Below are 25072 nucleotides of genomic sequence, written 5' to 3'. Positions count from 1 at the left end.
GTTTGAACCGCCTCGTGTCCTCGCGCCGCTCCGGGACTACAAATAGGTATGATAGAGCGGGCCGCGCCACGATTGACGTGTTTGTCGACGGACGGACGGACGGACGGATGTTGCCCCGCGTCTTTGAATGTCCCCGGTGCGGGCGCGCGGCAAAAGGCCAGCCGAGACGCCGGCTGATAAGGCCGCCGGCTCAATTTCCTGTCAGTCAGGAAATGAAAGCGGCGCCTCTCAGATGCGCCGCCGCCGCCGCCTTATGAGCTGATGCGCCGATAGCGACCCGCGTTCGGCGCGTCACGCCCGACAGCCGCCGCCCGTTGAGTGTCCTGATGCTTGGCCTGGGTCTAGTTTGAAAAAAAAAAAAAACAGGCGGCAGTTGACCGGTTGCCGTTGAAAAAGGCACGTTGGAAGAAGAGGAAGGAGCCCGGGTCTCCCGGGGCCCGCTTTGGCAGGAACGGAAGCCGCCGTTGCAGGTGAGAAGGCGTCCGCCCCGGAGGAAGGCGTCCGCCCCGGAGGAAGGCGTCCGCCCCGGAGGAAGGCCTCCGCCCCGGAGGAAGGCCTCCGCCCCGGAGGAAGGCCTCCGCCCCGGAGGAAGGCCTGCCCCCTCAACCCCGAAGGTCTTGCCTACTTCTTTTGATGTCCTTTTATACTCGGGAGACTGGGAGCCAGCGGGCCGGCAGCGCTTCCTCTCTACCTCGGCTCTCGCGCGACCTGACTCGAGCGTCGGGGTTCGGCGCCGCGGACCGAAAAAGCCCGTCGGCCGGCCGCGGGCTACGGGTTTATCGCGTTCCTTTTGCCCCCGCGAGTCACGGAACGCCAAAGCGCTCTTCAGCTAGATGCGTCGCCCTCGGAAGCGCCGACGCTAAGTGTTGTTTTTTTTTGGGTGCGCCGTATGCTTTTCCTGCGCGCCGAGGAGGCGAGAGCCGCGCAACGTTCCCGAGAGCTTTTTTGCCGGGCGCCGGCCTTTCGACTCGACGCCGATGCGGGCCGGCACCGAAGCGTAAACGCCGCGTCAAATCATATTTATTCGCACGGCCCTGAATCGGCACCGTTTGAAAACGGTCGTAAAAATCAAACTCGGCCCCAGAAGTAGAAGAAAAGGGTTTTATTGCGCCCAACCTGTCCTCGGGGATACACGGTTGGTTTCCGTCCGCTGTGAAAACCACGTGGCAGAAAAACAAAATGACAACAAAAAAAAAAAGTGCAGGCGGGGGTGGAAAAAGAGCAATCCGGGCTAGGACATGAAGGCCACTTTGCTGAGATGCTGAGAGTCCACGGTTCTCAAGCGTCCGTTGGCGCTGGCGCAGGCGCGCTCGTCCCGAAGCGAGGCCCCCGCTCCCGCCGTCTGGGCGCGCCGGCCGGGGTCGGGCGGGCCGCCGGCTTCCGAGTCCGAGGCCAGGATGTCCAGCACGGAGCGGGGCGCCCCCTGAGGACACACGGGCCCGCGGACGGTCACGGCCCGACGGCCCTTTTGAGCGGGCCCGACGTTCGGAGCGCCCGAAGGCCGGCCAAATCCCAGAGGGCGCACGCGCAGCCTTCTCCGAGCGGCGGCGCCGGCGCAAGCGCTTTTTTCGCGGCCGACGAAGCGGCGCGACGGGCCGGCGTTCCGCGGGGTACGGAACGAGTCGTTTTGGAGCGTCCCGTCCGGAGCCCCGGCCCGGTCCGTCTCGGCCCTTTGAGCGCGCTACCTGACACTTGCTGATCTGCAGCCAGATGCCTTCGGCCTCCTGAAGGATTTCCTCCACGTCCAGCTTCATGGACAGCTCGTTGACGTGCTGGCGCAAGGGCGGAGGTCAGCGCGCGGGCGAGGCCGAGCGAGACGCAAGAAGCGGCGGCGGCGCCGCCTTTACTTTGAGGATCTCGCTGAAGCCGAACTTCTCCTCCATCATTTTGCCCTTCTCCGAGTCCAGGATGGCGCAGCAGAGCAAAAGGTGAAAGTTGCGGCAGGGCAGGCCCGTCCACATCACCTGAAAGGCACGGAGGCGGGCGGGGTCGGCAAGCGGGTTCGGGTCGGGGGCGCCCCGACCGACCCACCTCCCAGAGCCTGAGGACGTCGTGGAAGGAGAACTCCCTCTTGAAGCGGATGAGCAGCCAGCGGAAGCAGAAATAAAGATAACCCGAATCCTGCGATTCTGCGGGCGAGGATCAGAGGGCGATGAAAGGCCGCGCGGCGCCACCCCGGCAAAAATGCTGCCGGTCCGGCCCGGCAGGTAAAGGAAAACGCGGCCGGCGGCGGGCTTCGGGGCCTCGCTCGCTCGCCGCTCACCCAGATAGTTGCAAAAGGACGGGTCCAGCAGCCTGAGCAGCGCGCTGAGCTGGATCAGCTGAGTCTTCATCCCTTGCATCTGCTCCTCAAAGTTCTGGTGCTAGCAGGGGTCGGGGGGGGATCCGCTCAGAGGAGGCCCGGCTTCCGGCCCGGGCGGCAACTAACCATATGCTCCATGAAGGAGACGAAGCACCAGAAAGCGTCCACCTCGTTCTCCACGACGAAGACGATGGGCGACAGCAGGTCGCTCATGCCCTGCACGTAACCTGCGCGCCGGCGCGCGGTGAGCGCGGGGCGGGCCGAGGCCCCGGGACGCGGACTCACCCAGGTCGAAGTCGTACATGCAGTAGGTCATGAGGATGTCGCGCAGGAGGCCCACGCCCGGATTGTCCGACCCCTCGTAGAATCGATTGCTCCTGTCCGTGCGGTTGACGTCCTTCTCTGCCGAGGCGTCGGGGCCGTCAGGCCGGGCTCGGGCTCGGGCTCGGGCTCGGGCCGACGGGCTCCTCACCGATCAGGCTCCTGTAGTCCCGCAGCCGGGAATTCCGTCTCTCCTGCTCCTCGCTCACCGACTTCCACTGCAGCTTCATGCGGAAATATTCGTCCCTGCGGCGCCAGCGCACGCCTTTGCGTCAGTCTCGCGCCCGGTCCGGTGTGCGCTCCGCGACGGCCGCTCCTACGTTTTGCTCCTCTGCAGTCTTTTCCTCTGGTCCAGCGTGCTGCTCCAGGGGAAGTAGCCCAAGAGAAACTTCCAGGCTTCTTTCCTCAGAGCGTGGCAAAGACCCTGCGGGGAGAGACGGCCGGCTTCAGAGCGGCTCCGGGCGGCCGCCCGGAGCGTGACCGGCGCCACTTGCCCCCCTGAAGATGGCCTCTCGCAACTTGCCGACGCGCGTCACGCGACCGTCCTGGTCCCGGTGTCCGTTCCACACGTGGGCCGATACGGGCGGGCCCCGCCACACCTGCGGCCGCGTGCCCAGGTCCACCTGCCGGCCACGCGCGGGCACAGGCGAGCGCTTGAGCGGAGGTGGCCGAAGGGCACGCGCCCTTTGCAAAATTCTCGGCGTCGGGAGCGCCGGTCCGGCTTTTCCCGGGCGGGACGCGCATCTGGAGTTGCGCGATTCCGTCGGCGGATGTCGCGCGCGCGCAAACGGACGGCGTGAAAGCAAGTACTTGGGAAGGGCGGAACCCGGAGCCAGAGCATTTGAAAGGCTTTGCCAGCTCCTCACCCTGGTGACCACCTCAAAGCCGGGCTCCTCCTGCTGGTTGATCTCCAGGCCCGGGATGAGAAGGTGGGCCACTTCCTCGGGGGGCCGCTGGTGCTGCTCCTCCGTCCCGCGGAAGGCGTCGAAGATGTAGTTGGTGACTTTGGAGAAGCGGCCCAGCGCGGTCACGTAGGGGTCCTTGCGGAACTTCTGCGGGATGGGCCGGACGCGTCAGGGCCCGCCCGCCCGCCCGCGGCGCGCCGTCGCTTACGTGCACCAGTCCCAAGTTGTCGTCATCCGCCAAGTTCTCGAAGGACTGACTCAGAGCCTTGCCGGGAGAGCCGATCAGCAGACGAGACTCGTCCTCCGCGCACCTGTCCGCCGAAGAAACAAAGCGGTGACATCCAAAACGCGGTGGCGCTCGCTGACCCCCGCCGCGCAGAAAGACGCTCGTCTTCGGAAGCCCGCCCGCCAAAGGCGTTCGTCAGTTGAAGCTCCACGGACGCCGACTTGTTAGCAAAACGACATGGGGAGGTCTCCTTTTTATTTCTCAACCGCATTTGCGCGTCCGTTCGACAGAAACTTCAAGCGACGAGCGCACGGCGCGAGCCGGACGGGCCTCTTGACATCGTATGAAAACTACCGGCTTGTCTCTTCTTGCGTTCTAGCGCGTTTTGTCAAGGGGGCAAATCGAAAGAGCCCGTTCGCCGGGTTATTCGCCGGGGATTCGCTCCCGCAATTTCCCGTGCGGGGCGCCTGATAAGAGCTTTCCTAAGCTGATGTTTGCAAGAAAGGGAAACAATTTGCATACAGAGGATGCGCTTGGGACGGGAATGAGGGGCGGCGTACTCACGGGCTGAGCGTGGCCAACCTCCTCAGGCTGTCCAGGAGCTGGCCGCTGCCGCCCCGGCGGCAGTGCAGACGGGGCAGCGCCGAAGAGCCCCGCAGCGCGAAGAGCAACGCCGGCGAGCGCAGGCGGCAGCGGCACTCCTCCCGCAGCGTGACGGCGGCGAGCTGGCCGAGGCCCACCGAGAATAAGCGTCCGCTGCGCTCGCCCGTCGCCGAACCTGACGGGGCGGCGGGAAAGGGCGAGTCAGCCGCCGGCGCGGGACGAGAGCGAGGCGCCCGCCGCGGCGCTCGTGCCGACCCTCTGCGGCGACGCAGGACTTCTTCCTGACGCAGGCGGCGTTGATCAGGTCCCACTCGGTCTCGCAGCTCCGCTGGCTCTCCGACGGGCGCCGGCCGCGCTCGCGGCCGCCGGACTGGACCCACTCCATCACCGAGCTGGAGTCCTGCCGGCGCGGGACCCAAACCCGACCTCACGTGAGCCGGCCGACGTGTGGCGGACGAGCGCCGACTGTCCCGGCCCGTTTTCGAGTCGCCGCCATCGGGGGCGGCCCGCTTACCCCGCGCAGTGAAATGGTTCCAAAAAAACCCAAACAAACAAAATAAAAAAGGCATTTCTGAGGCAGCGGGACAAAGTGCCACGCGCGGGGAATTGGGGCCCTACGCCGATCCGACAACTTTCTCGCCGAACGCCGAGCGGAGGGAAGACACGGCGCCTCGTGATAAGAGGAGAGCCGTCTGCGACGAGCACAGAAGCCGTTCATGGCAAGGGTTCGCTGCGAACTACTAGTGGAGGTGGAGGCGCCGACACCCGGGTCGGCTCTGGCCCCTTCCGCGCAGGCGGCATGTGACAAAGCACTGCTCCGACGCTAAGAGCGTTCCGGCGTAAACGGGCGGCGGACCAGCAAAGACGCGGTTTGCGGCTCGCGCTTGGCCAGACTATTTCCCTTCACCCCTTGGGACCGCGCCGCCCGGGGGCCATACGAACGAGCCGGACTCGGCCCGGCCGGCGACAACGGCGCCAGCGCATCCGCGCTGACAAAGGCACACCTTGGCGGCACATAAGATGTGCGGAGGGTCCGCGGGATCCTCGAGCGCCGTGAACTCCATCCAGAAGTCTCCATCCTGACAAGGGGAAGAGCAAAAAACAGACAAAATTCAAGTCGTCCTCCTCCTAAACGGTTTGAAAAGGGAAAAACCTTTCACCTTCTCGACAATCCGAAGCCATCCGCAAAGCAGGAAGTCTTCGTCGGCGACTTCTTCGTCTCCGCTCGGATGGGCGAACACGCCTTCCAGCTCCAATAACACCTGAAGGCAAGACGCCATTTGAGACATTTGGACGCCGACGGTAAGGCGACGTTCGGCCGTCAGAAAAGCGGGCACGTAGCCGCAGCCACTCGAAATAAGGTGCCGCGCTCCGACCGCGACAGGGCGGAGGTGTTCTGCGTTGACCCTCTTGTCAAAAGTCGTACCGGCAAGGTGGAAGGACATTTCTCGCGTTGGCCTCCGAGCCAGGGAGATTAGTGACACGTGCCAATGTCCAAGTTTGAGCGCGTGCGTCGCCACGACGGAAGGGGGCCAGATTGGCGGTTCCTCTCCTCTCTCCCGTCGGAACGCGCGCGTGCCAACGTTCGCTCGACGGAACGAGCGGTCGCGTCGTACCGCAGCGAGGAGGAGCGAGGCGTAGCGGCGAGCGCCCCCTGCGGCTCCTTCGCCGGCACCGGCGCGCAAGTCGCCGACGTCACGGCGGACAAATGGCCGAGGGAGGTGGAGCCCGACCCCCGGGCCGCGAAACAAACGCGTTGACAACGTTCGAGTAGACTTGAGGCGTCCGCGCTTTTTCGAGCGCCCCGGCAGCACGCGTGCTAGCAGGACAGCTAGCCAGCTAGCTAGCTCGCCGCTGCTAACGGGCAGCGGGAGGAGAGAACGAGCGCCCGAGACGGCCGCCGCCGCCGCCGCCGCCGCCCGCTTCCTGGCGACAAACTTCGTCAGGGCAGCGCCGCATCGTCAAACGCTCTCGGGGTTGACACGCCTTGTTTTTACCTTTGCACAAGACTCGGCCGCCATGTCGCCCACGCGTCACGTGCCTGTCGAACGCCACAACAACACGACGTCAGCTTCCGGGGGGCAGCCCCGTGACGCGTTGATGACGCGGGCGCCCTCGCCCCGCCCCCACGTAAACTACGAAACTTGCTCCAAGGAGTGACAAGAACAGATATTTTCTCAACGATCGTACGAACATTAGATCGAAACATTAAATCGCATTAGCTCCAAACATGAAATGAAAAACGACATGACTACACGCTTGTATGCGGCACACACTCAAATATGTTTAAAGTGAATAAGCTTGAAAGGCGCGTATCTTGTTTCTGGTGCCAACCGGTTAGCGCTAGCGAATGGCTGGATGAAAAACGTCCACGTTGCGAATAATCTAGGTTGTCGCTTTTGAAATCGATGCGCATACGGCAAGGGTCGCCAAGGTGGTGCCCCCAAAGATCACGTGAGTCGCCCGCGGGCCTGTTCCGCAGATCGCTTACTAGACATAGAACATTGGTGATTTTCGATGAATTTTTCAAACAATTCTCCAGTACGCGTGTACATTTGCATTACATATTACACTTGACATATTTGTTGTAATAATGAACGTAATCGGTGTCTTCACATTAAGCGGCAGCCTTTCGTAATACCCAGGACCAAAGAAGTAGCTCTCGCTTGCATGAAGGCTGCTGACTCCTGGCATGGCATGGGGTGTGTGCGCTTGCCACATGCAACATGGCGGGGACGCTCGCGATCATTGGTACGCTTTGATCCAATGGCCGAAGGAACTCCGTGGACTCCACACGTCGATGTCTATGCTTAAAGGGCTTTTTTTTAACGGTTCAGTTACTGAAGCGTCCAAGGTACATAATGGACCGCTATATTGGCTTCTCAAATTAATGCGCAACCGACGTCAACTATTTCGATCCGCCACTGATGAGCTGAATTGCTAACCTAGCTAGCTCGATCGGGTTCGGAGCCAGCACGCGTCAGACCTGAAATGTAACCTTTCGTCGTGTGTCTTTAGATAAGCTAGCAAACTAAGGAGTGTATTTTCAAACGAGCGTCGATCGTAAGGCAACTTTATTCAAAACAAAAGACAGTGTCCAATAAGGCTTTTTTTTTTTAGTGATGGCCACGTTAAGAAAATAAAAAGGGATAGGCACATGTAGAGAGATTAAAAAAAAAAGTCAACATTTTTGTGGTTTTAAATGACCGCTTAGGGTGTTTTCGGAAAATACAAATTGGTGGTGCTGGTCGGTGAGCGAGCAAGCAGCCCCCCTTCTAAAAGAAAAAAAGGATAGTTTGGTAAAAATTAGTAAATGTAACTTAAATCTGGAGTGGTCTGAAACTTCACTAAAGGTAAAGGTGACCCTCATCATAGTAACTAGTTTTTTTTTTTGGTTTTTTTTTACATGATCGTTGGCCATCACTTTAGTTTCCCCGCGGACAGCGAAATGACAACCTCTACAAAGAGAAGGTACTTTTATTGTGACGCAATCAAAAAAAAAAAAAAAGGAAAAAAAATAGAAGTCGTGTACCAGGAAGTAGGAGCAGCATGAAGAGCGCTGAATGGAATGCTTGCTTCAGTAATACTGATTTGTACCGCGGAAAGAAGAAGAGCAAAGTCACAAGGCGGCGGCGGCGGCGCTCTTGCTGGGCAGCTCGGTGCTGTTGTGGCGCGTCTTGCGAGAGGTGCCGTCGTCCCGCGGCCGCGCCTTCTGCAGGCTGGACATGGCGGCCGTGCGCTCGATGTCTATGAGGGCGTAGAGCTCGGTGCGGCGCGTGGGCGTGCCGGGCGGGGGCGGCGAGGTCGGGGTGCGCGGCGTGTGCGGGTCGCTGCCGTCCGAGGCGCCCCGGTTCCCGCCGCCGTTGTCCGTCTCCACCTCGATGTAGTTAAGAGTCTTGGAGGGCTCGCCGGCGCTTGCCCCCGGCGCCCGCCGGAAGTCAAAGTTGAAGACGGTGTGCCCGTCGGGGCGGCGCCAGTGGGCGCTAAGCGGCGCAGTCACGTTCTCCGTGTTGACGTAATTGTGCGAGGGCTCCGGGGCGGCCGACAGCGGGAGGGGGCAGCAGTGGGGGTGCGGGTTGAAGCCGTTGAGCGCCGGCGCGGTCTGGCAGCCGCCGCCCTCCTCGTCCTCCCAGACAGACTTGCGCGCCTCCCACACGGGCGGCAGCGCCGGCAGGTTCTCGTAGTCCAGCAGCGCCGTGCGCCTCTGCGCAGAGTTGTTGACGTTTTGCAGGTCGGGCGCGAGCGGGGGCGGGCGGCGGCAGCGGAGCTCGGCCGCGGAGCCGTCGGCTCGCGGTCGGGCGGGCGCTTCGCCGTCGCTCTCCCGAGTCTCTCCGGCCTCCCGCAGCCGGCGCTGGACCGGCGTGGGGCCGAGCACGAAGCGGGCGCCCTGCGCCTCCAGCAGCACCCGGGGCTCCGGAGGCGGCGGCGGCGGAGGGCTGGCCGGGCGCCGGGCCTCCGGGGAGGCGGGGCTCTCCGGCGGGCTGGGCGGCTCCTCCAGCAGCCGCGCCGTGTTGACGTACGTGTGCGCCTGGAAGCCGTCGTCGCCGGGCGGCGGCGCCGCAGGGGCGGCGGGGGCCCGCGGCGCCCCGGCGCTCTCCTCGGCCACCAGCAGGGGGTGCGTGGACTCCTCGCCCACCGAGGGCAGCCGGGTGCTGGCCACCGACGGGTGGCGGCTGGACGGGTGGGACGGGGCGTCGCCGGCCGACGGGAGTCGCGACACGCCGTTGGGCACCGTCGGCACGGAGTAGCCCAGGGCTGAAAGGCGCCGCCGTTAGCTCAGGTGCCTTTTTGCCGCTCCGTCGCTGCGCGTTTACCTGCGGGTGAGAGCGCCGCCCCCTGGTGGCCGGCGTCCAGCACGGCTTCCTCCACAACGCTGATGCTGTGACTGTGCATGATTTCTTGCAGCATGTTGAAGATTTCCTCGGCGCGCGCGCACTTGAAGGCGAAGATGCCTGCGTGGCGCGCACATGAAGGCAGGCGACGGTGACAAATGGGCTCGTTGGGTAAAAAGCGGCGGCCGCGATACGGGCGCCGCTTTTTACCCAGCTTTGTGTGCCGGGTGGACGCCGGGACGACCTCGGCAATTTCACGACAGTTTCCCCAACTTATTGACTTGGAGCGCTCTCATGCGGTTGCACAACTCACGTTCGCGAAGTACGAACGAGTTACCAGCTCATAATCGTGTAAAGAAAATATATACACGTGTGTATTTTTTTTTTTTTTTTTTTTGCTCAGCAAAGGAAATGTAAGGGGTCAGCGTTCGGTCATAAACACAGAAGACAAAATGACTTGTTTTAGCCGGCGATCATCACGCGGTTTGATGACTAAGCAAATAGCTTTTGTGGAAAGCTCAGAAAAAATAAATCAACAAAAACCTGACTGCCACAACTTTGAAAACGTGAACAATATCGTACAGTTGGGCGCGCTTTGGTTGCCGTTGGGATTTGGCCCGCGAGCGCGAAGCCCGGTTGGAAAAAGAGGCGTATTGGGGCGGCCGCGAAGAAAACGGATTTTACTCTTGCGAAGCGGACCAAAGCAAAGCGCGGATTGAGTTCGCTCAGCGGCCTCAGAGCAGAAAGACGCCAACGGCGCGCGGTAGCGGTCGTCGGGTCACCTTGTCCGGTCTGACAGCGGCGTCCGCTCTCGAAGGAGAAGAGGTTGGAGTCGTAGCCGTAACGGCGCAGGCACAGGTACGGCCACCTGACGTCGTCGCGGCGATGCGTGTGCAGGACCAGCTCGCCGTCCGTCAGCTCCATCACGCCGGCGCCCAGCTCGTTCCCATCGTCGTCCACGTTGACCACCTGCGCGGCCGCGCCCGTTAATGCCGAGCGCGCCGCCGCGGCCGGGAATGGGCGGCGAGCCCCCGACCGCGGCCGGCAACCGGAAAGGACGCGGCCCTCGCAAGAGCGGTCGCGACTCGCCTCTTTTCCGGGCCCGGGCGGGCAAGCGAGCGAAAGGCGGCGCAACGCCGCTTCGCGTCGGCGGCGCAACGCCGCTTCGCGTCGGCGGCGAGCGGCAAAACGACCGGCGAAGATCGCGGCCTTCTCCGCACCCCGCCGACGATATTTAGCTTGGTCGGCCGGAAGGCGACAATTTGGTAAGGGCGGGCGCTTCGGACCGGGCGTCGCCCGCCTATGACCCGAGCCTCACTGGCGAGCGCAGAGGACGGCCGTCCTCCTTCCGAGAAGGCCCTTTGCTCAGGCGGCCTCGACGGCCCGGCAAAGGAGCCGCACGGCCGCCGCGTCCGCTCGGCGGAAATCTCATCGCCAAAGAGGAAAGGGGGAATGGCGCGGCCACCCGCGAAACGGGAACGTACGCCTCGCGGCACTTCCGCCGTAGAGACGGCTCGGTAACAATCGCCGTACACGAACCACCGAAGTAAGACGGTCGTCGCGAGCGCCTTGGGGCGAGGCCCCTTTCTTGCTGGCCCCCGTTCAAGTGAACTCACCTTGAATTTACTTTGGTGATTGTCTGCGAGCAACTCTTTGTCTGGACAGCTTGAACAGCTACTACCCATGATGCCTTACTGCACCCGCGCGGCCGGTCTGCGCGCCGCAAACGCGCAGAAGGAGCATGGTGTCAAAGGCGTGACGCAAACGCGCTCAAAGGCACATCCAGGACATACCTCAGGTTTTCCTCCATGGTTAGCGTCGGCACGCGAGCCTTCCCCGCAGCAACGGCGATCGCAAAGACGAAGATCAGATCCGCTGCGGGTTAGATCAAAAGGGGAAACCGATGAACAGCTTGAAAACGATCGGGTCCCATTTAGAGGCGCGGCGAGGGCTCCGGCTTCCAAATCCTTTAGTGCCCGCCTAGCCTATCCGAGAATCGAGGTTTTGGAAGAAAATCAAAACCGCGGACGGGACGGGACGGGACGGGACGGGACGGGACGGGCAGGGACGGGACGGGCCGGGCCTGACCCTTGCAAAACAGAAAAGTGAAGGACACCTTTCACTTCACCGTGAAGGAGGGACTTTTGTCTACGTGGAGATCAGGAACGTTCGCGACCGGGACTGAGGAGAGAGCTGTACTTCCTTTCTTGGAAACAGTCGGGCGCCGTGCCTTTCGCAGACTCGACCGGGAGATGCAGCGGACCTTTGTCTTGTTTTTTCTCTCTCCAAAGAAGATATCTGCAAAAATCCGCTTTCGCTTCGGAAAACATCCCGCAACGCCTTTGAGAATTTTCGGGTGGACGTTGCGGAACGAGCCGGAGAACGGGGCCGTCCGTTTCAACCGCTGCCTTTTCTGAACCGTCGACTTGGCGCCAAATACACGGATGGAAATCGCGCGGGGGCGCCTTCAATCGTTTGTTATTAAAAAGAAATTCCAAAAATAATCAATTGTTCAATTACATGTTTATGCTGTTGACTTCATGTAGTACAATGACGCCTAGGCAAACATGACATGGCAGAGGCAATATTCACACATTGACACGTGTTGGCAAAATACAAACTGCAACAAATTAAAAGAAAGAGGAGGAATTTCAAGAATTTCCAATGTCGTCCGAACAAGAAAAACCAGAAGACGATGCTGCATGTTGCTGTGAGATGAAGCGATCGGTTCACAATAAGCACAAATAGTGCTAAATTGAAAGCATGTACAAAATGAAAACAAGCATGGACTTGATTTGCTACTAAGGCAAACGCGTTTAAAACATAGATGCACACATTCGTGCGTGCATGCATATATATATACATACACATACATTATGTGTGTGTGTGTATATATGTGTGTGTAGTATGTGTGTGTATATATATATATATATATATATATATATATATATATATATATATATACACACACACACACACACACATACATATATATATATATATATACACACACACACATATTATAAATGTGTACGCTCGAAGCTGCCGCCGATTACGGCAAAGAAAAGAGAAATTCAACGTGTGCTTTCAAAACTTGGCGACGCGAAACGAAAGCCGCCGCTCGACTTTTTGCTGCTTTCATTGACTAATACAAGCAAAAAGGCGTGAAATGACAACCGGCGTCGACCTTCGCCTGCCGCCGCTCGTCCAAAAGGTGGAAGCGGCGCAAAAGAAGAAGGAAACCAATCCGTCCGATACGCGGCGAGGGCAGGACGCGTTCGCCGAAGAAAGTCGCAAGTAGCTTAGTCGCGCTTGTTTTGGGTCGCCAGCTACTCGCTCGCCACGGCTGCGCTAGCGCCGTCGAGCTACGAGCTAACAGCCGACCCCGAGGCGCGAGCACGCAACGCGGCGAGGCGAGGCGACGTCGATAAAGACAGCCGGGCGAACTCACCGCGGCGAGCGGACTCGAAGCCCGCCGGAGGCCTCCGAAGGCGGCGGAAGTCGTCGCGCTGCGTCCGGCCGAGCAGCTTCGACGGCCGCTCGGCGAAAGCATTAGCATCAGCTAGCTTAGCGTTAGCATTCCAATCCCAATCAGCCGCCGCTGTTACACGAGCTCCGCCGCCGCGTCCATCTTTTTCTTTCCACCTCCGCCAAAAAAAAAAACAAAAAACAATCCGCACAAGTTCCCGAAGTCGTCTATCGCTCGCGTTCGCGCACGTCGGGCGACGCGAAGCGAGCGGAATCCATCCAGAGGCGACGGCCCTCGACCGACCACCGAGTGCGAGCTTCGACGCCGTCCGTAGACAGGAGGGGGGGGGGGCAAGAAAAAGAAAACGAAAGTTTTTGATGGGCCTCTCCTCTGCCGCCGCTAGCTTCTTAGCTAGCTCGTTGGTCGGGCGCAAAGACAAAGTTGGCCCCAAACTTCCACACTCGTCGGGAGTCCGCCAGTCAGGAGCCGACCGCGAGCCGGCCGGCCAATCGCGGGCCGGCCCACCGCCGAGGGGCCAATCGCGAGCCGACCCACCGCCGGCCGGCCAACCCACGAGCGAGCTGGTCTCGAGGCGACCGCTTATTAACCAATCAGCTAGCGGCTAGCATCCGCACATGCGCGTGGTCAAATAAGACCAAGACGTTTCGGCGAAGTTCGTCCAGTTTTTTGTCCGCGTATGATTTACGTAACAATACATTTGTCCAAAAGAAGGAAAGCTTACATTCTGTTTCCGAACATCGTGAAATACATTACATGCTGGTGCGGTAATAGCACGCAACGATGATACTGTCCAACTTTTCATGGCCGTGTGCAAAAATCAAACGTCCTGTCAAGCGATCCAAGTCCTCCTCCGCCGGCTCCGAACTTCTCATTTCGCGGACGTCGTTGATCAGGTGACGTCAGGGCCGAGCAATCAGAGTCTGAGGACACACGAGCGAGCGCGGCTCAACGGAAGCGTGCGACGGATGCGGAGAGCAAGCGAGCGACGAGCAAGCGAGCGACGAGCGCGCGAGCGGCGCGCGCGCGCACGCTCACACGCAGCCCAAAGCAAACAGGCAACCGCGTACAACACCAAAACGTGCCAAAACGAATCAAACAAAAGAAAACCCCACTCGCTGGGCGAACATCCCACTCGCCGGCCGGGCGAGCGAGTGGGATTTTCTTTTGTTTGCTCGCTCACTCACTCAAGCAGGCAAAGCGGGGCGCCAATGACGTCGCAACGAGGCGCGCGGCTCACCTGCAGGCTCAAGCCCGCGTTTTCGTACACGACCAAGTTCCTGGCTCGCAGCACGTCGCTGACGCACTGGTGCACGAAGGCGTACTGGCGCTGCGCGCGCGCACACGGGCGCGCAGGTGAGCGACGAGGCCGCGGCCGCATACGGGAGGGAGACCTACCTCGGTCTGCAGCATGTGCGCGCGCTGCAGGCGCAGCTGGCGCACGCAGCCCAAGACGTCCAGCGCGTCCGACGCGTCGAGGCGCTGCAGGAGGCGGTCCAGCGCCACGAAGGTGCCGGTCCGGCCCACGCCCGCGCTGAGCCCCAACACACGCGGCCTCAGCGGGCGCCCTAGACTCCGCGCGTGCGAACGCTGCTCGCCGTACCTGCAGTGCACGACGGTGGGTCCGCCGGCGGGACTTCTGTTGACGAAGTCCCGGACGGTCCGGACGAAGTGGACCAGCGAGCGCGTGCCCTCGGGAACGCCGTGATCGGGCCACACGGTGAAGTGGAAGTGGCGCACCGTGCGCACGCGCCGCACGTCCTCCTCCTGGCGGGCACGCGCACGTCAGGCCCCGCGCGGGCGGGCGGGCGCGCGGGCGGGCGGGCGCACGCCGACGGCCGTCCGGCTTACGCTGCACACGTCGAACTCTCGGATGGTCCACTCGGGCAGCACCGACTCGGAGGTCATGTGCACGATGAGGTCGCCGTAGTAGAGGGGCTCCCGCTCGGCGGGCCAGTAGCGGTCGCACTTGACCTGCGCGCGCGCGAAAGGGGCGCTCAGCCGGGGCGGGCGCAAAGGGCGCTCGGCCGGGGCGGGCGAAAGGGGCGCTCCGAAAGGGGCGCTCGGCCGGGGCGGGCGAAAGGGGCGCTCGGCCGGGGCGGGCGAAAGGGGCGCTCGGCCGGGGCGGGCGAAAAGGGCGCTCGGCCGCTCGCTCGGCCGCTCGCTCGCTCGCTCGCTCGCTCGCTCGCTCGCTCGCGCACCCACCCGTCCTTTCTCCACGCACTGCGTCAGCATGACCACGTTGCGGACGTTTTGCTCCCACACCATCCTCCAGAAGTCGTCTTTGGTTCCGGGCAGCGGGCCCTGCGCGGCGATGTACTCGCGCCGGAAGTTGTTGCCCTCCAACCGCAACACGCGCGCGTTCAGGCGTCTCCGCGGAGCGCGAGCGCGACGGCGCGCGTCTCTCTCACCGAGATGTAGCTGGCGTTGATGTAGTCCGAGCAGAGGTCGTCATCCGCGTACGACAGTTTGACGCGCGTCGAGTCGTCTGCAAAGCGCGCGAGCGTCACGCACGCGGGGTGGGGCCGATGCGCGAGCGGCCGGCGCGCGCGCCTCTCACAGGGCAGGATGTTGTTGTATCGGTTCTTGCCGCGGTTCTCCGGCAGCAGAGCGGCGTCGGTGCTCTGCTCGCGCCCCACGTCTTTCAGGCTCTGGCGGGGGGTGGGGGGTCTTCCGTCATTGCCGACGGCTCCAAGGGCCCGCGCACGCGACCCGCGTCGCGCAGGGAAAAAAAAGCAACGGCGGCACGGCAGAAGAAAGAGCTGGCCGGGGGCTTGCGACACGCACCTCGTACTCCTCCGAGAGCAGGAAGTGGGCGTCGGCCAGAAGTTTGTTGTAGTGCCGCTCAAAGTCGGCCACGTTGATGGGGCTGAAACAAGAAACAAGTTGGGGCCAAAAAGCTATTTGAGAAAATGCACATTTCCATTTGACACGGAACGTAAAGCAAAAGGGAAACGATCAAAAGTATGCAAACATAACTCCATTATTTTCTTCCAGTAGCATTTGAGCTTCACCCTCAAACATGGAAACGCTACACTCATCGAAAAGGATTTGAAAAGCGAGGCCAACAAGTTCAACCCTTTTTTTTTGTTTACCTTGTCGTGCGACGCTGCTTCCTTGACGAGGGGAGAAAAAAGACTACAAATAAGAGTCGCTGACGTTTTCTCGCCTGACACGCTCGCGCGCGACCTTACCCTTTGACCCCCAGGTGAGTTCTCGGCGAAGCTCGCTCCCTCCTCACACCCATGTCGACCGATGCGCTCTCCTGTCCGCTTGTCGCGCGCGCACGTGTCAAAGCATGGGAGGAAATGGCGCGCCCGAGCGGTGCGCGGGCTTACGTTTTGGGCGGTCTGACGCGCCTGCAGACTAGGAGCGCCGCCGCGGTTGCCGCGACGACGATCAGGAAGGCGGCGGCGCCGATCCCTCCCGCGAGGGCGCCGCCGGGTTCTGCGCGCGCCAGAGGGAGGTCAGCGCGCTGGGGGGGGGGACAGAAGGCCCGCCTGCCGCATCCCCACCTGGCGCGGTGCGCACGGGCAGAGACAGGAAGGTGTCGGCGAAGAGGGCGGGGGAGCCTCCGGCGTCGTCGCCGGCGTCGTCGCCGGCGTCGTCGCCGGCGTCGCCGCCGCCGCCGGACACTTGCGTGAAGGCCCGCACGCTCAGCCTGAAGCAGGACAAACGCGGATGAGTGCGGGGGCGGAGACTGGCCAGTGGCCACGCCGAGCGCGCAGGCACCTGTAGGCGGTGGCGGGTTTGAGGGGTCCGTCGCAGAAGCCCGCGCGAGGCGGGTCACACGCCCCCCCCAGGGCGTCCGTCCCCGCCCCCACGGTGACGTCGTAGGCGCAGGCCTCAGCAGAGGCGCCGAACAGGGACGTCTGGTACCACTTGATGGACGAGTTGGCCATGTATTCGGCGTACGAGGGCAGAGGGTGGCGCCGCTCCGGCAAAAGGCTGTCCTCGCCTATAGGCGCCATCGGCCGAGTAAGGCTCCGTCCCAAATCTCCCGTCGCGCCGGCGTCCTCGCTCCCAGTTTCTCACCTTTGGACTCGGCCACCACCACGCTGAAGAATCTGACGACGCCGTTGACGTCGCTGAACCAGCTGCAGTTGAAGCGGAAGGCGATGGACGAGTGGGTCGCCAGCGCCGACGCCGCGTCCACTCGCGTGCTGAGCGCCGGCGTCGGGGGACCTGGGCACACGGCACCAACCTGTGACCCTTGCCCCGCACGGTCGCCTGCGGAGGGCCTCGCCGGCTAGCCTCTCGCGCCATGTCGGGCGCCCGTCAACTTTGCCGAGGGGCCCGGCCGGACCCGAAGGGTGCGAGGGGGCCCACTCACGGTCGATCATGGTGACGACGCTGTCCCGCGCCGCCTCGCTGGCGCTGGTGCCCGAGATGACTTTGACGCGCACGGCGTAGCGCTTGTGAGGCTCCAGCCGGCCGACCACGTGGGCCACGGGGCGCCGGTCCGGCCCCCGCTCCGAGCGCCGCGAGTACACCGGGGTCTGCGAGTCCTCGCGCAGGCACTCCACGGCGTACGAGTCAAAGTCGGCCTCCGGGGGAGCCCACGAGCAGGAAACGGACGTGGAGCCGCGCGGGCGGCAGCGGAGGCCCGCGACCGGGGACGGCTCTGCGCAAAGGCGGAGGCTTTCGTTCCTGATCGTCGCGCGACCGATGGCGCGTGGGTCGCGCGACCTACTGGTGCGGATGCTGCGCCGGATGGGCAGGCTGTAGGAGGGCGGGGCCGGGTCCCGCGAGGCGCCGCTGACGGCGCGCAGGCTAAAGTTGTAGAGACGGCCGGGGAACAGGCCCCTGACGATGCGGCCGGCGGACCGCCGGTCCTCGTACGGGTTGAGCACGGAGCCGCGGTCGGTCGGCGTCCAGAGCACTTCGAAGTCGTCGTAGTCCGAGTCCGGGGGCGGCGTCCAGGTGACCTCCAGGGACGTGTTCGTCACCCCGCCGAACAGGAAGGAGCTTGGCTCTGCGGGGGCTGAGAGGCGTCGGCCGTTAGCGAAGCCCACTTGGGGGAGACCGGTGCCAAAATAAATAAACAAATAAAACAGCCCCCCCCCCAACTCACACGTACGGAGTGACAACAACCTTGATCAACCTTTGAGAGCGTTAGTTAGTTTGGCTGTGTTGTTAGTTTCAGAAAAGCCGGGATGGGACCTGTCCTGGCGTGCACGCTGGCGCCGTTGGAGAGATCGCCGCTGAGGCTCAGCACGTCCACGCGGTACATTCGACCGGGCGTCAGGCCGGCGAAAAGGAACTCGGTGACCTCCGGGCCCAGCAGCTCCCGCGCCCGCAGCGAGCCGTCGGGGGAGGACAGCGACAGCCGGTAGCCGGACACGCCGCCCCGGCCCCGTCGCCACGACACCCGCAGCCGGTCGCAACGCCGGCCGGCCTCTGCGCGCAGAGACGCGACGGCGGAAGGCGCTGACGGGACACAAGGAAGGCGTCGGCGAGGTGAGCACGACGCCGGCGAATGCGACGAAGACGGCGCACGCGACGACAACGAGGAGGAGGAGGAGGAGGATCGCCTCGGATCCGGAGCGCGCGCTCACCCGTGCCGGCCCAAATGCCGGAGCTGTTGCTCAACTGTCCGCTGCGCGTGACCACCACCACGCGGTAAGCGGACCCGGGCGCCAGTCCTCCGAAGGAGCAGTCCAGGCCGGACGGGCCCACCCGCCGCCGCTCCTGGAGGACCTCGCCGGCGCCGTACAGCAGCACGTCGTACGAGTCCAGGTCGCCTGCCGGCCGGGACCAGCGAACGGCCAGTTCGGCGCTGCTGTTGCTTTTGATCGACAGCTGGGTGGCGGCCGCCGGACCTGACGGGAACGGGAACGGGAACGGGAACGGGAACCGGGTCGGCCGGCGAGCGCGAGGCCCATCCGCCCGGCGCGTCGGCGGGGAGCCTCACGTGCGCGAGCCTGGGCGGAGACCACCGGGCTTTGGACTCCCCCGCTGGTGGTGCGGACCAGGACGTTATACTCCCTTCCCGGGCGGAGCGCCTCAAAGGTGTGGCGCGTGAGGGCGGCGCTCAGCGTGGCGTTGACCAGGACGGCGCCGGCCCGGTCCAGAAGCTGCAGGAAGTAGCCGTCCGCCACGCCCACGGCCGGCCGCCAGCTGGCCTCCAGGCCGCCGGTACCCGCCGGGTTCTCCGCGCGCAGCTCCGTGACCGCCGACGGGACTGAGCGGAGCGAGCGGCTTCAGAGAGCCGTCGGCGCCAAAGGGGACGGCGAGCCAGCCGGCGCCGCGCGTTCACCTGTGCGTCCGCTGGCCGTTTGATTGCAGGAGAGGTCGCCGCTGAGCGCCCCGAGCGTCACTTGGTACAGCTGGCCCGGCTGAAGCGATCCGAAAACGACCTGGTTCTGATGTCTGGGGACGACTCTGGCGTCCAGCTGCCGCTCCCCTCCGTACAGAAACGCGGCGAAGCGGTCGGCGTCGCCTTCTCCCGGCGTCCAGCTCACCGTCAGGCTCCCGCTGCGGCCGCCGCTGCGCACCTGCAGGTTTTTCACCTGGCTGGGAACTAAACGCAAAGCCGTCGTCATCAAGAGCGCGCCGGCGCAGAAAGGGGGAGCGGCGATCGCGCGCGCGGGCCGGCGGGCGGACGCCTGACCCGTCCGTCCCTCGATGAACTGGGTCCTTTGGTCGGGCCCGCTGAAAGTGGACACCAAGACCTTGTAGAGTCGTCCGGGCGTGAGCGAAGTCACCCGGCACTCGCTGCTGGCGGCGCCCAGAGCGAGCGGCGGGAACACTTTCATGTCGTTGAAGAGCAGCTGCACCTCGTAGTGATCCACGTCGCCCGGGGCCGCAGTCCAGGCCACCCACAGCTCCCGCCAGGACCGACGGGCCACACGCAGGGAACGCACCGCCGCCGGGACTGGACAGACAACGCCGGCTTCCGCTGAGTCCCGCTTAGGGGCGTGCCGCGGCGGGGCGGGGCACTCACAGGTGCGGCCGTGGGTGGAGGCGCTGGCCTCGTAGTCGCCGCTCCGGGTCCCGACCACCACCGTGTAGAGTCGGCCGGGGACCAGGCCGTGAAAAGCGCACTCGTTGCGCGTCCTGGCCACGGTCTGGTTCTGCAGCGCCGTGTTGTTGTACAGAACGGCCACGCGGTACAGGTCAAAGTCTCCGGAGGCGGGACGCCAGTACACCTTCAGGAAGTCGCTAAGAGCGCCGTGTACGGCCGTGGGGTTCTGGACCTCGGAGGGCTCTGGCCAAGCGCAAACGCTCGGAATAAGAGGTCGCCGCTAAGAGCTCGGCGGGCTTCCCGTCGGCGGCGCTCACGCGTGCGCTCCAGGACGGCGGTGCTGTTCCGCAAGGTTCCGCTGCGAGTGCTGACGGAGATGTTGTAGAGGCGCCCGGACACCAGGGAGCTGAAGACGCACTGGTGACTGGATTTGGAGACCGCCAGCGTGTGGAGCGTCTCGCCTCGGTGGCTCAGGACTACCAGGTAACTGTCCAGCTCCCCCGCGGCGGGACGCCACGACACGCTAAGGAAGTCCGCGCGCCCGTTGTGACTGACGGTCACCTCGCCGACGGCGGCGGGAACTGCGGGGGGCGAGGGCCAATGAGGCGCCCGCTCGCATCGGTGCCATCGAGGGTGAGGGCGGTCTTACCGGTGCGTCCCTCGGAGACCGCCTGCCTGGACGGGCGTCCCTCTGTGACCGTGGTCACCACCACCTTGTAGAGGGCGCCGGGGATCAGGCCGGAGAAACTCAGGCCGGTGGCGTCGGCCCCCACGCTCTGGTTTTTGATCACGCTGCCCCGGTGGACCAGCAAGACCAGGTACAGGTCCACGTCCCCGTTGGCCCGCTCCCACTGAGCCAGGAGGCTCTCGGTGCTCCCCAGGTTGCCAACCTGCAAGGCGCTCACCTGAGAGGGATCTGGGCGAGACGACGACGGGACAGGTTTGACGACGGCGCGATCGGGAAACGCTAACGCCGCAAGCGTCCGCGCGTGGCCCGGGAGGCCGTCCTCTGAGGCCGCCGGGGCTTCCCCGCCGACCGAGAGGCGGACCTCCCGGGTCACGGGGCACATAAAGACAACCCATCGAGCTCGCGGCCTCCGCCGTCGCCCGGTCCGACGGGCGAAACGTCCGAAATCTTACCGGTCCGCGCGTCGACAGAGGCGGAGCTGGTCAGGTCGCCGGCGCTGGTCGTCACGGTCACGGTGTACGCGCGCCCCGAGACCAGATCGCCAAAGGCGCACCCGGCGGCTTCGCGGGGGAGGAGTTGCCGAACCGCGGGCGAGTCGGGCCGCCGAGCCGCCTGGATGACCGCCGTCACGCCGTCCCACTCTCCCCGCGGCGGGCGCCACAGGACGTGTACGGCGGACTCGTCGGCGCGATGGACCTGAAGCTCCCGGACGGGGCCGGGCGCTGAGGGGCAAAAAAGGCTTCAGAAACAGAAAGCCCGGCGCGTGCGGGAGAAGTAAAAGGCACCCGACCCAGTCGCGCCTGACAGCGCGCCGCGTTGGCCAGCGCGCCGCTGCGCACCGTGACCTCCGCCGCGTAGAGGCGGCCCGGCACCAGGCCCAGCCCCTCGGCGGGGAGGGCGTAGCTTCGGCTCGCCCCGCCGATGCTGTCGTTGAGCAGAACCGCGGAGCCGTTCAGCAGCCGCACGCCGTATTTCTCCCAGTGGCCGCTCGGGGGCGTCCAGGCCAGACGCCAACCGGCGCGGTCGGAAAGCGGCGTGGCGGATAACGCCGACACCCCGCGGGGAGCTGAAAAGGCCCGAGGGCGAGCGCGGCGGATGAGGAAGAAGCGGGCGGCGCGCTTCCGCTTCCCGGCTCCTAATTTTACCTGTGTGCACCTCCACCTGTCCTCCCCCCGCCCCGTGTTGGCCCGAGGTCACGCTGACGCGGTACGTGCTTCCCGCCCGCAGGCCCGTCACGAGGCAGGTGAAATTCGAGGCGGGCCGCGCCGCCGGCCGGCAGTCGCCGAGGCTCGAGGGGCCGCGGCCGCGCGTGGCCGTCGCCGCCGCTGTGAAGTTGGCGCACGCGGGCTGCGCGCGGAAGGTCACCCGCGTCCAATTCACGCCCACCTTCACCTGCGTGAAGGTCGCCGAGCAGTTGGGCCCATTCTGAAACGGCGCGGAAAAATCTTTAGCACCTTCCCGCGGCACCGGATCGCCCCCTTTCCCTTCCGAAAGGAGGGGCTACAGGGATGCGAGCGAGCGGCCGGGGCGAGGCGGGGTTAGGCGGGCCGATGAAAAAGGACGGCGGTTCGACTTACGGGCGGGTTGACCTTCGGAGCGCTTGTCGTCACGGCGACCGGTGCCCAGGCCCTGTCCGCTACGCTTGCGGGCGCCGTCGAAGGCCCGCTCCAACGAGTGGAGCCGGGGGCGGGGGCGGGCAGGGGGCCGGGGGCCACAGGAAGGCGGGGAGCGCCGATCGAGAGGGAGGTGGGGGCGGGACCGGACGTCATCGCCCCTGCGGCAAAAGCGGAAACGGCGTCGCGGCCGGAGAGGGAGGCGGCCCCGGGTGAGGCGGGAGCGGAAACGGGGCCGGATGTAGGCGACGGGACGGGAACCGAGGTCGGGGCCGAGTCGGCGCCAAAGGGGGCCGATGTCGGCGGCCGAGCGTCGGAGACGCCGAGCTTCGTCTTTGAGGCGGGCTCGCGTGGCACCGACGTAAGGTTGGGCGGCGGCGGCGGCTTTGACGTTCGCGGGCGCCCGGACGCGGCCGGGGTCTCGGGTACAGGCCTTGATGTTTGCGCCCGATCTGACGCCGCCGGGGGCCTATCGGACGCGTCCGGAATCGGGCCGTTCGACGTTCTCGCCTTTGACGTATGCGTCCGCCGTTCCGACGCGGCCCGCGTGTCAGACGTTACCACCTTGGGAGTCTGCCACGTTATCGTTGTTGACGTTTGCGGCCAATGGGACGCGGTCGGGGAATCCCACTTCATCGGCTTTGAAGTCGGCGGCCGGTAGGACGCGGCCGGATGCGGGGTCCCCCATGTTATCGCGCTTGACGTTCGCGGCCAAAAGGGCGCGGCCGGAGCATCCCGCGTCATCGTCGTCGAGGTTTGCGGCCAGTCAGATGCGGCCGGAGGCAGAGTCTCCGATGTTAGCGTCATTGATGTTTGCGGCCAATGGGATGCGGCCGGAGCGTCCGACGGTTTCGCCGTTGATGTTTGCGGCCAATCGGACGCGGCCGGAAAGTTCGATGTCGCCGTCGATGAGGTTTGCCACCAATCGGATGCGGCCGGAGCGTCCGACGGTACGGCTGTTGATGTTTGCGGCCAATCGGATGCGGCCGGAGCCTTCGATGTCGTCGTCGATGAGGTTTGCGGCCAATCGGACGGGGCTCGCGGCAAAGTCCCTGACGTCGTCATCTTTGACCTTTGCGGGCCGTCGGACGCAGCCGGAGGCGAGGTCTCCGACGTTAACGTCTTTGACGTTTGCGGCCGATCGGACGCGGCCGAAGGCGGAGTCTCCGACGATGTCATCTTTGACATTTGCTGACCGTCGGACGCGGCCCGACGCGAGGTCTCCGACGATGTCGCCTTTGACGTTTGCGGCCGATCGGACGCGGCCGAAGGCGGACCCTCCGACGATGTCGTCTTTGACGTTTGCGGCCTATCGGACGCGGCCGGAGGCGGAGTCTCCGACGTCGTCTTTGACGTTTGCGGCCGATGGGACGCGGCCGGAGGCGGAGTCTCCGACGTCGTCTTTGACGTTTGCGGACCGTCGGACGCGGTCGGGCGCGAGGTCTCCGACGATGTCATCTTTGCCGTTCGCGGCCGATCGGACGCGGCCGGAGGCGGAGTCTCCGACGTCGTAGTCTTTGGCGTCGGCGGCCAGTCGGACGCAGTCTTCGAAGTCATCGTCCCAGAGGCTCGCGGCCGACGGGACGCGGCCGGAGGGTTGGCGGAGCCCGGGCGGGCCGAGCTCGGAGACGAGAGGCCAAAGTCGACGCGCCCGGGCGCCGGGGCGGTCGGCGACCTTAGAGTTGACCTCGCGGGCGCCGAACCTTCCGGCGGCCTCGGGGAATGGCTGAAGGCGGAACTTCTGTCTGAAGGGAAGAAAAGCAAAAGGGCCTTCTTACGGAAACCTCCAAATGTTTCGAGCGGGTCGGGATCGGGGTTAGCTTTACGCCCCGGCGCCGAAGCCTTTCCGGATTAACGCGGGGGGCCGCCGATCAAGTTCGCCGCCGGCGCCCGTTCGTTCCATCCGTTCGTTCCATCCGTTCGTTCGTCTCGAGCTTCGACGCCGAATTGACTTCGTGACAGCCAAAGGGAAATCTCCGCCGGAAATCGGTACCCGTCGGCTTCTCGTAAATAGGGGCCGAAAATAAAAGCCCGGGTTAAAAGGGGGCTGAGCTGAGCGCCCGCCGAGGCCCCGAAACAAAGGAAAGCGAAGGCGCGCGCCAGGCAATATCGCCTTCTACACAGTGTGAGAGCCGGTGCAAAGTAAAGCTATTTGGCACGCGGCCGCATTACGGCGCTGTCGACGAGGCGCGTCGCCGCGACCTCCCGTCAGCTTCGAGAACGGCGAGCGCCGACGGCTACGGGGACGCTTGCAGAAACGGAAAGCTTTTATCGGCCGGCGGCGGGCGGACACGGGAGGGCCGCCAGAGAGGGGCGCCGGCCTCCCTCTTCTCGACCGGGCCTCCTCCTCCCCCCCTGGGATTCGATGGAGGCCGCTCGGAAAAGACGCGGCGCGAACGCTTGCGGGGCTGCTTCCGCGCGCGCGCGAAAGGTGAGAACTCCATCGAGCTCCGACTACAAAGACGAAGGCCAAACTTTGTCACTCGAACGGGCGGTCGGAGCGCCCGTTCCGTTGGGAAAATTCCCGGCGAGATTAAAACAAGCCCTCGGACGACCGCGGTCGGGCTACGGGCGGCCGTTGGACAGAAAGCGCCAGGCGACGAGAAGCCGACTCCGGCGACCGGGGAAACTTGTCCGCGCGGGTTCCCCGACGCTAGAACGCACCCTCCGGCTAAGAATCCCGCAGGGATTCGGCGGATCGCCAAGAAAGGAGCCGAGGCTCGCGGGCGGCGACGGAGCCTCGGAACGCGGCCGAATACTCACGAGCGGCGCACGCCGCCAAAGCGGCCAGCCAGAGGCGAAGCGCCAGAACGTCCATGTCTCGTCCCGAGTCGGGAGGCGACTGAAGCCGTCTCCCCCGCTCGCGGGCGGCGGCAGGAAAAAGCCGGGCGGCCGCGTTTCCTTCCATTCAATTGTTCTCCCCGCACGCCAGGAAATACCAGAGCGCGCCACGCGGCCGCAAACACTTGACGCTCGCGGACGCGAAACCCGCCGGAGAAGAAAAGAAACGGATAAAATCCCATCCAATCACGCGGATCACTTGTTTGCACTTTGCCGGTAAAACGTACCGACGACGTATGCTAAGACGTTGTCTTTTTCCGGCGCTCACTTCCACTTCAGTCGAAAAG

The 25072-nt window shown here is 64.2% G+C and overlaps 3 protein-coding genes across 6 annotated transcripts; all 3 read right to left on the bottom strand.

The window, feature by feature from the left end:
- Positions 1-1087: 1087 nt before the first annotated feature.
- On the bottom strand, positions 1088-6780 carry tbc1d15 (TBC1 domain family, member 15). Of its 2 annotated transcripts, XM_088417525.1 has the most exons (17): positions 6355-6780; positions 5518-5619; positions 5362-5436; positions 4613-4757; positions 4319-4532; positions 3737-3839; positions 3490-3675; positions 3118-3246; positions 2944-3047; positions 2775-2869; positions 2588-2704; positions 2429-2529; positions 2264-2363; positions 2032-2129; positions 1848-1964; positions 1686-1772; positions 1088-1423 (listed from the first exon to the last, which is right to left on the bottom strand). In XM_088417525.1, exons 1-17 carry the CDS (start codon positions 6376-6378, stop codon positions 1232-1234), a joined length of 1989 nt encoding a protein of 662 aa, XP_088273651.1. In that variant the 5' UTR covers positions 6379-6780; the 3' UTR covers positions 1088-1231. The 2 variants fall into 2 exon arrangements, with proteins under 2 accessions (XP_088273651.1, XP_088273650.1); XM_088417524.1 differs by lacking the exon at positions 6355-6780 and having other exon boundaries at positions 5518-5661.
- A 1036-nt stretch (positions 6781-7816) lies between these two features.
- LOC148423072 (fibroblast growth factor receptor substrate 2-like) lies at positions 7817-13289 on the bottom strand. Its single transcript, XM_088417526.1, has 6 exons — positions 12641-13289; positions 10983-11064; positions 10806-10902; positions 9972-10158; positions 9172-9309; positions 7817-9112 (listed from the first exon to the last, which is right to left on the bottom strand). The coding sequence occupies exons 3-6, from the start codon at positions 10872-10874 to the stop codon at positions 7977-7979; spliced, it is 1530 nt and encodes a 509-aa protein (XP_088273652.1). The 5' UTR covers positions 10875-10902; positions 10983-11064; positions 12641-13289; the 3' UTR covers positions 7817-7976.
- A 32-nt stretch (positions 13290-13321) lies between these two features.
- Positions 13322-25022, bottom strand: ptprbl (protein tyrosine phosphatase receptor type B, like). 3 transcript variants are annotated; one of them, XM_088417521.1, is made up of 30 exons: positions 24708-25022; positions 21909-23689; positions 21477-21756; positions 21122-21397; positions 20784-21053; positions 20293-20559; positions 19961-20224; positions 19623-19886; positions 19290-19553; positions 18936-19199; positions 18591-18860; positions 18235-18498; positions 17840-18106; positions 17370-17660; positions 17010-17300; positions 16712-16861; positions 16409-16634; positions 16192-16337; positions 16015-16123; positions 15871-15948; positions 15772-15792; positions 15464-15545; positions 15237-15327; positions 15088-15164; positions 14882-15016; positions 14528-14650; positions 14280-14443; positions 14075-14210; positions 13917-14006; positions 13322-13599 (listed from the first exon to the last, which is right to left on the bottom strand). In XM_088417521.1, the coding sequence occupies exons 1-30, from the start codon at positions 24850-24852 to the stop codon at positions 13579-13581; spliced, it is 7107 nt and encodes a 2368-aa protein (XP_088273647.1). In that variant the 5' UTR covers positions 24853-25022; the 3' UTR covers positions 13322-13578. The 3 variants fall into 3 exon arrangements, with proteins under 3 accessions (XP_088273647.1, XP_088273645.1, XP_088273646.1); XM_088417519.1 differs by having other exon boundaries at positions 18936-19553; XM_088417520.1 differs by lacking the exon at positions 13917-14006 and having other exon boundaries at positions 18936-19553.
- Between the last annotated feature and the right edge of the window lie 50 nt (positions 25023-25072).

This window comes from Hippichthys cyanospilos, chromosome 6, assembly GCF_059441005.1.
Source record: "Hippichthys cyanospilos isolate Australia breed blue-spotted pipefish chromosome 6, RoL_Hcya_1.0, whole genome shotgun sequence".
Taxonomy (NCBI): domain Eukaryota; kingdom Metazoa; phylum Chordata; class Actinopteri; order Syngnathiformes; family Syngnathidae; genus Hippichthys; species Hippichthys cyanospilos.
The sequence above is the reverse complement of the archived record's forward strand: the minus strand, read 5'-3'. Positions and strand labels throughout refer to the sequence as shown.

Excerpts from the sequence above, each read along its gene's own strand:
- tbc1d15 (XM_088417524.1), bottom strand. The coding sequence starts at position 5,646 with ATGTCTCAAATGGCGTCTTGCCTTCAGGTGTTATTGGAGCTGGAAGGC. Across the intron at positions 4,758-5,361 it reads ACATCTTATGTGCCGCCAAG|GACTCCAGCTCGGTGATGGA; the intron begins GTGTGCCTTTGT and ends CCGCGCCGGCAG. Across the intron at positions 3,048-3,117 it reads GAGAGGCCATCTTCAGGGGG|GGTCTTTGCCACGCTCTGAG; the intron begins GCAAGTGGCGCC and ends CTCTCCCCGCAG.
- LOC148423072 (XM_088417526.1), bottom strand. The coding sequence starts at position 10,874 with ATGGGTAGTAGCTGTTCAAGCTGTCCAGACAAAGAGTTGCTCGCAGAC. Across the intron at positions 9,310-9,971 it reads CCGCTGTCAGACCGGACAAG|GCATCTTCGCCTTCAAGTGC; the intron begins GTGACCCGACGA and ends CGCGCCACGCAG. Across the intron at positions 9,113-9,171 it reads GGCGGCGCTCTCACCCGCAG|CCCTGGGCTACTCCGTGCCG; the intron begins GTAAACGCGCAG and ends GGCGCCTTTCAG.
- ptprbl (XM_088417519.1), bottom strand. The coding sequence starts at position 24,852 with ATGGAAGGAAACGCGGCCGCCCGGCTTTTTCCTGCCGCCGCCCGCGAG. Across the intron at positions 21,054-21,121 it reads GCGCTGTCAGGCGCGACTGG|CGCCCGGCCCCGTCCGGGAG; the intron begins GTCGGGTGCCTT and ends TTTGCCCCTCAG. Across the intron at positions 20,560-20,783 it reads CTCTGTCGACGCGCGGACCG|ATCCCTCTCAGGTGAGCGCC; the intron begins GTAAGATTTCGG and ends CGTCTCGCCCAG.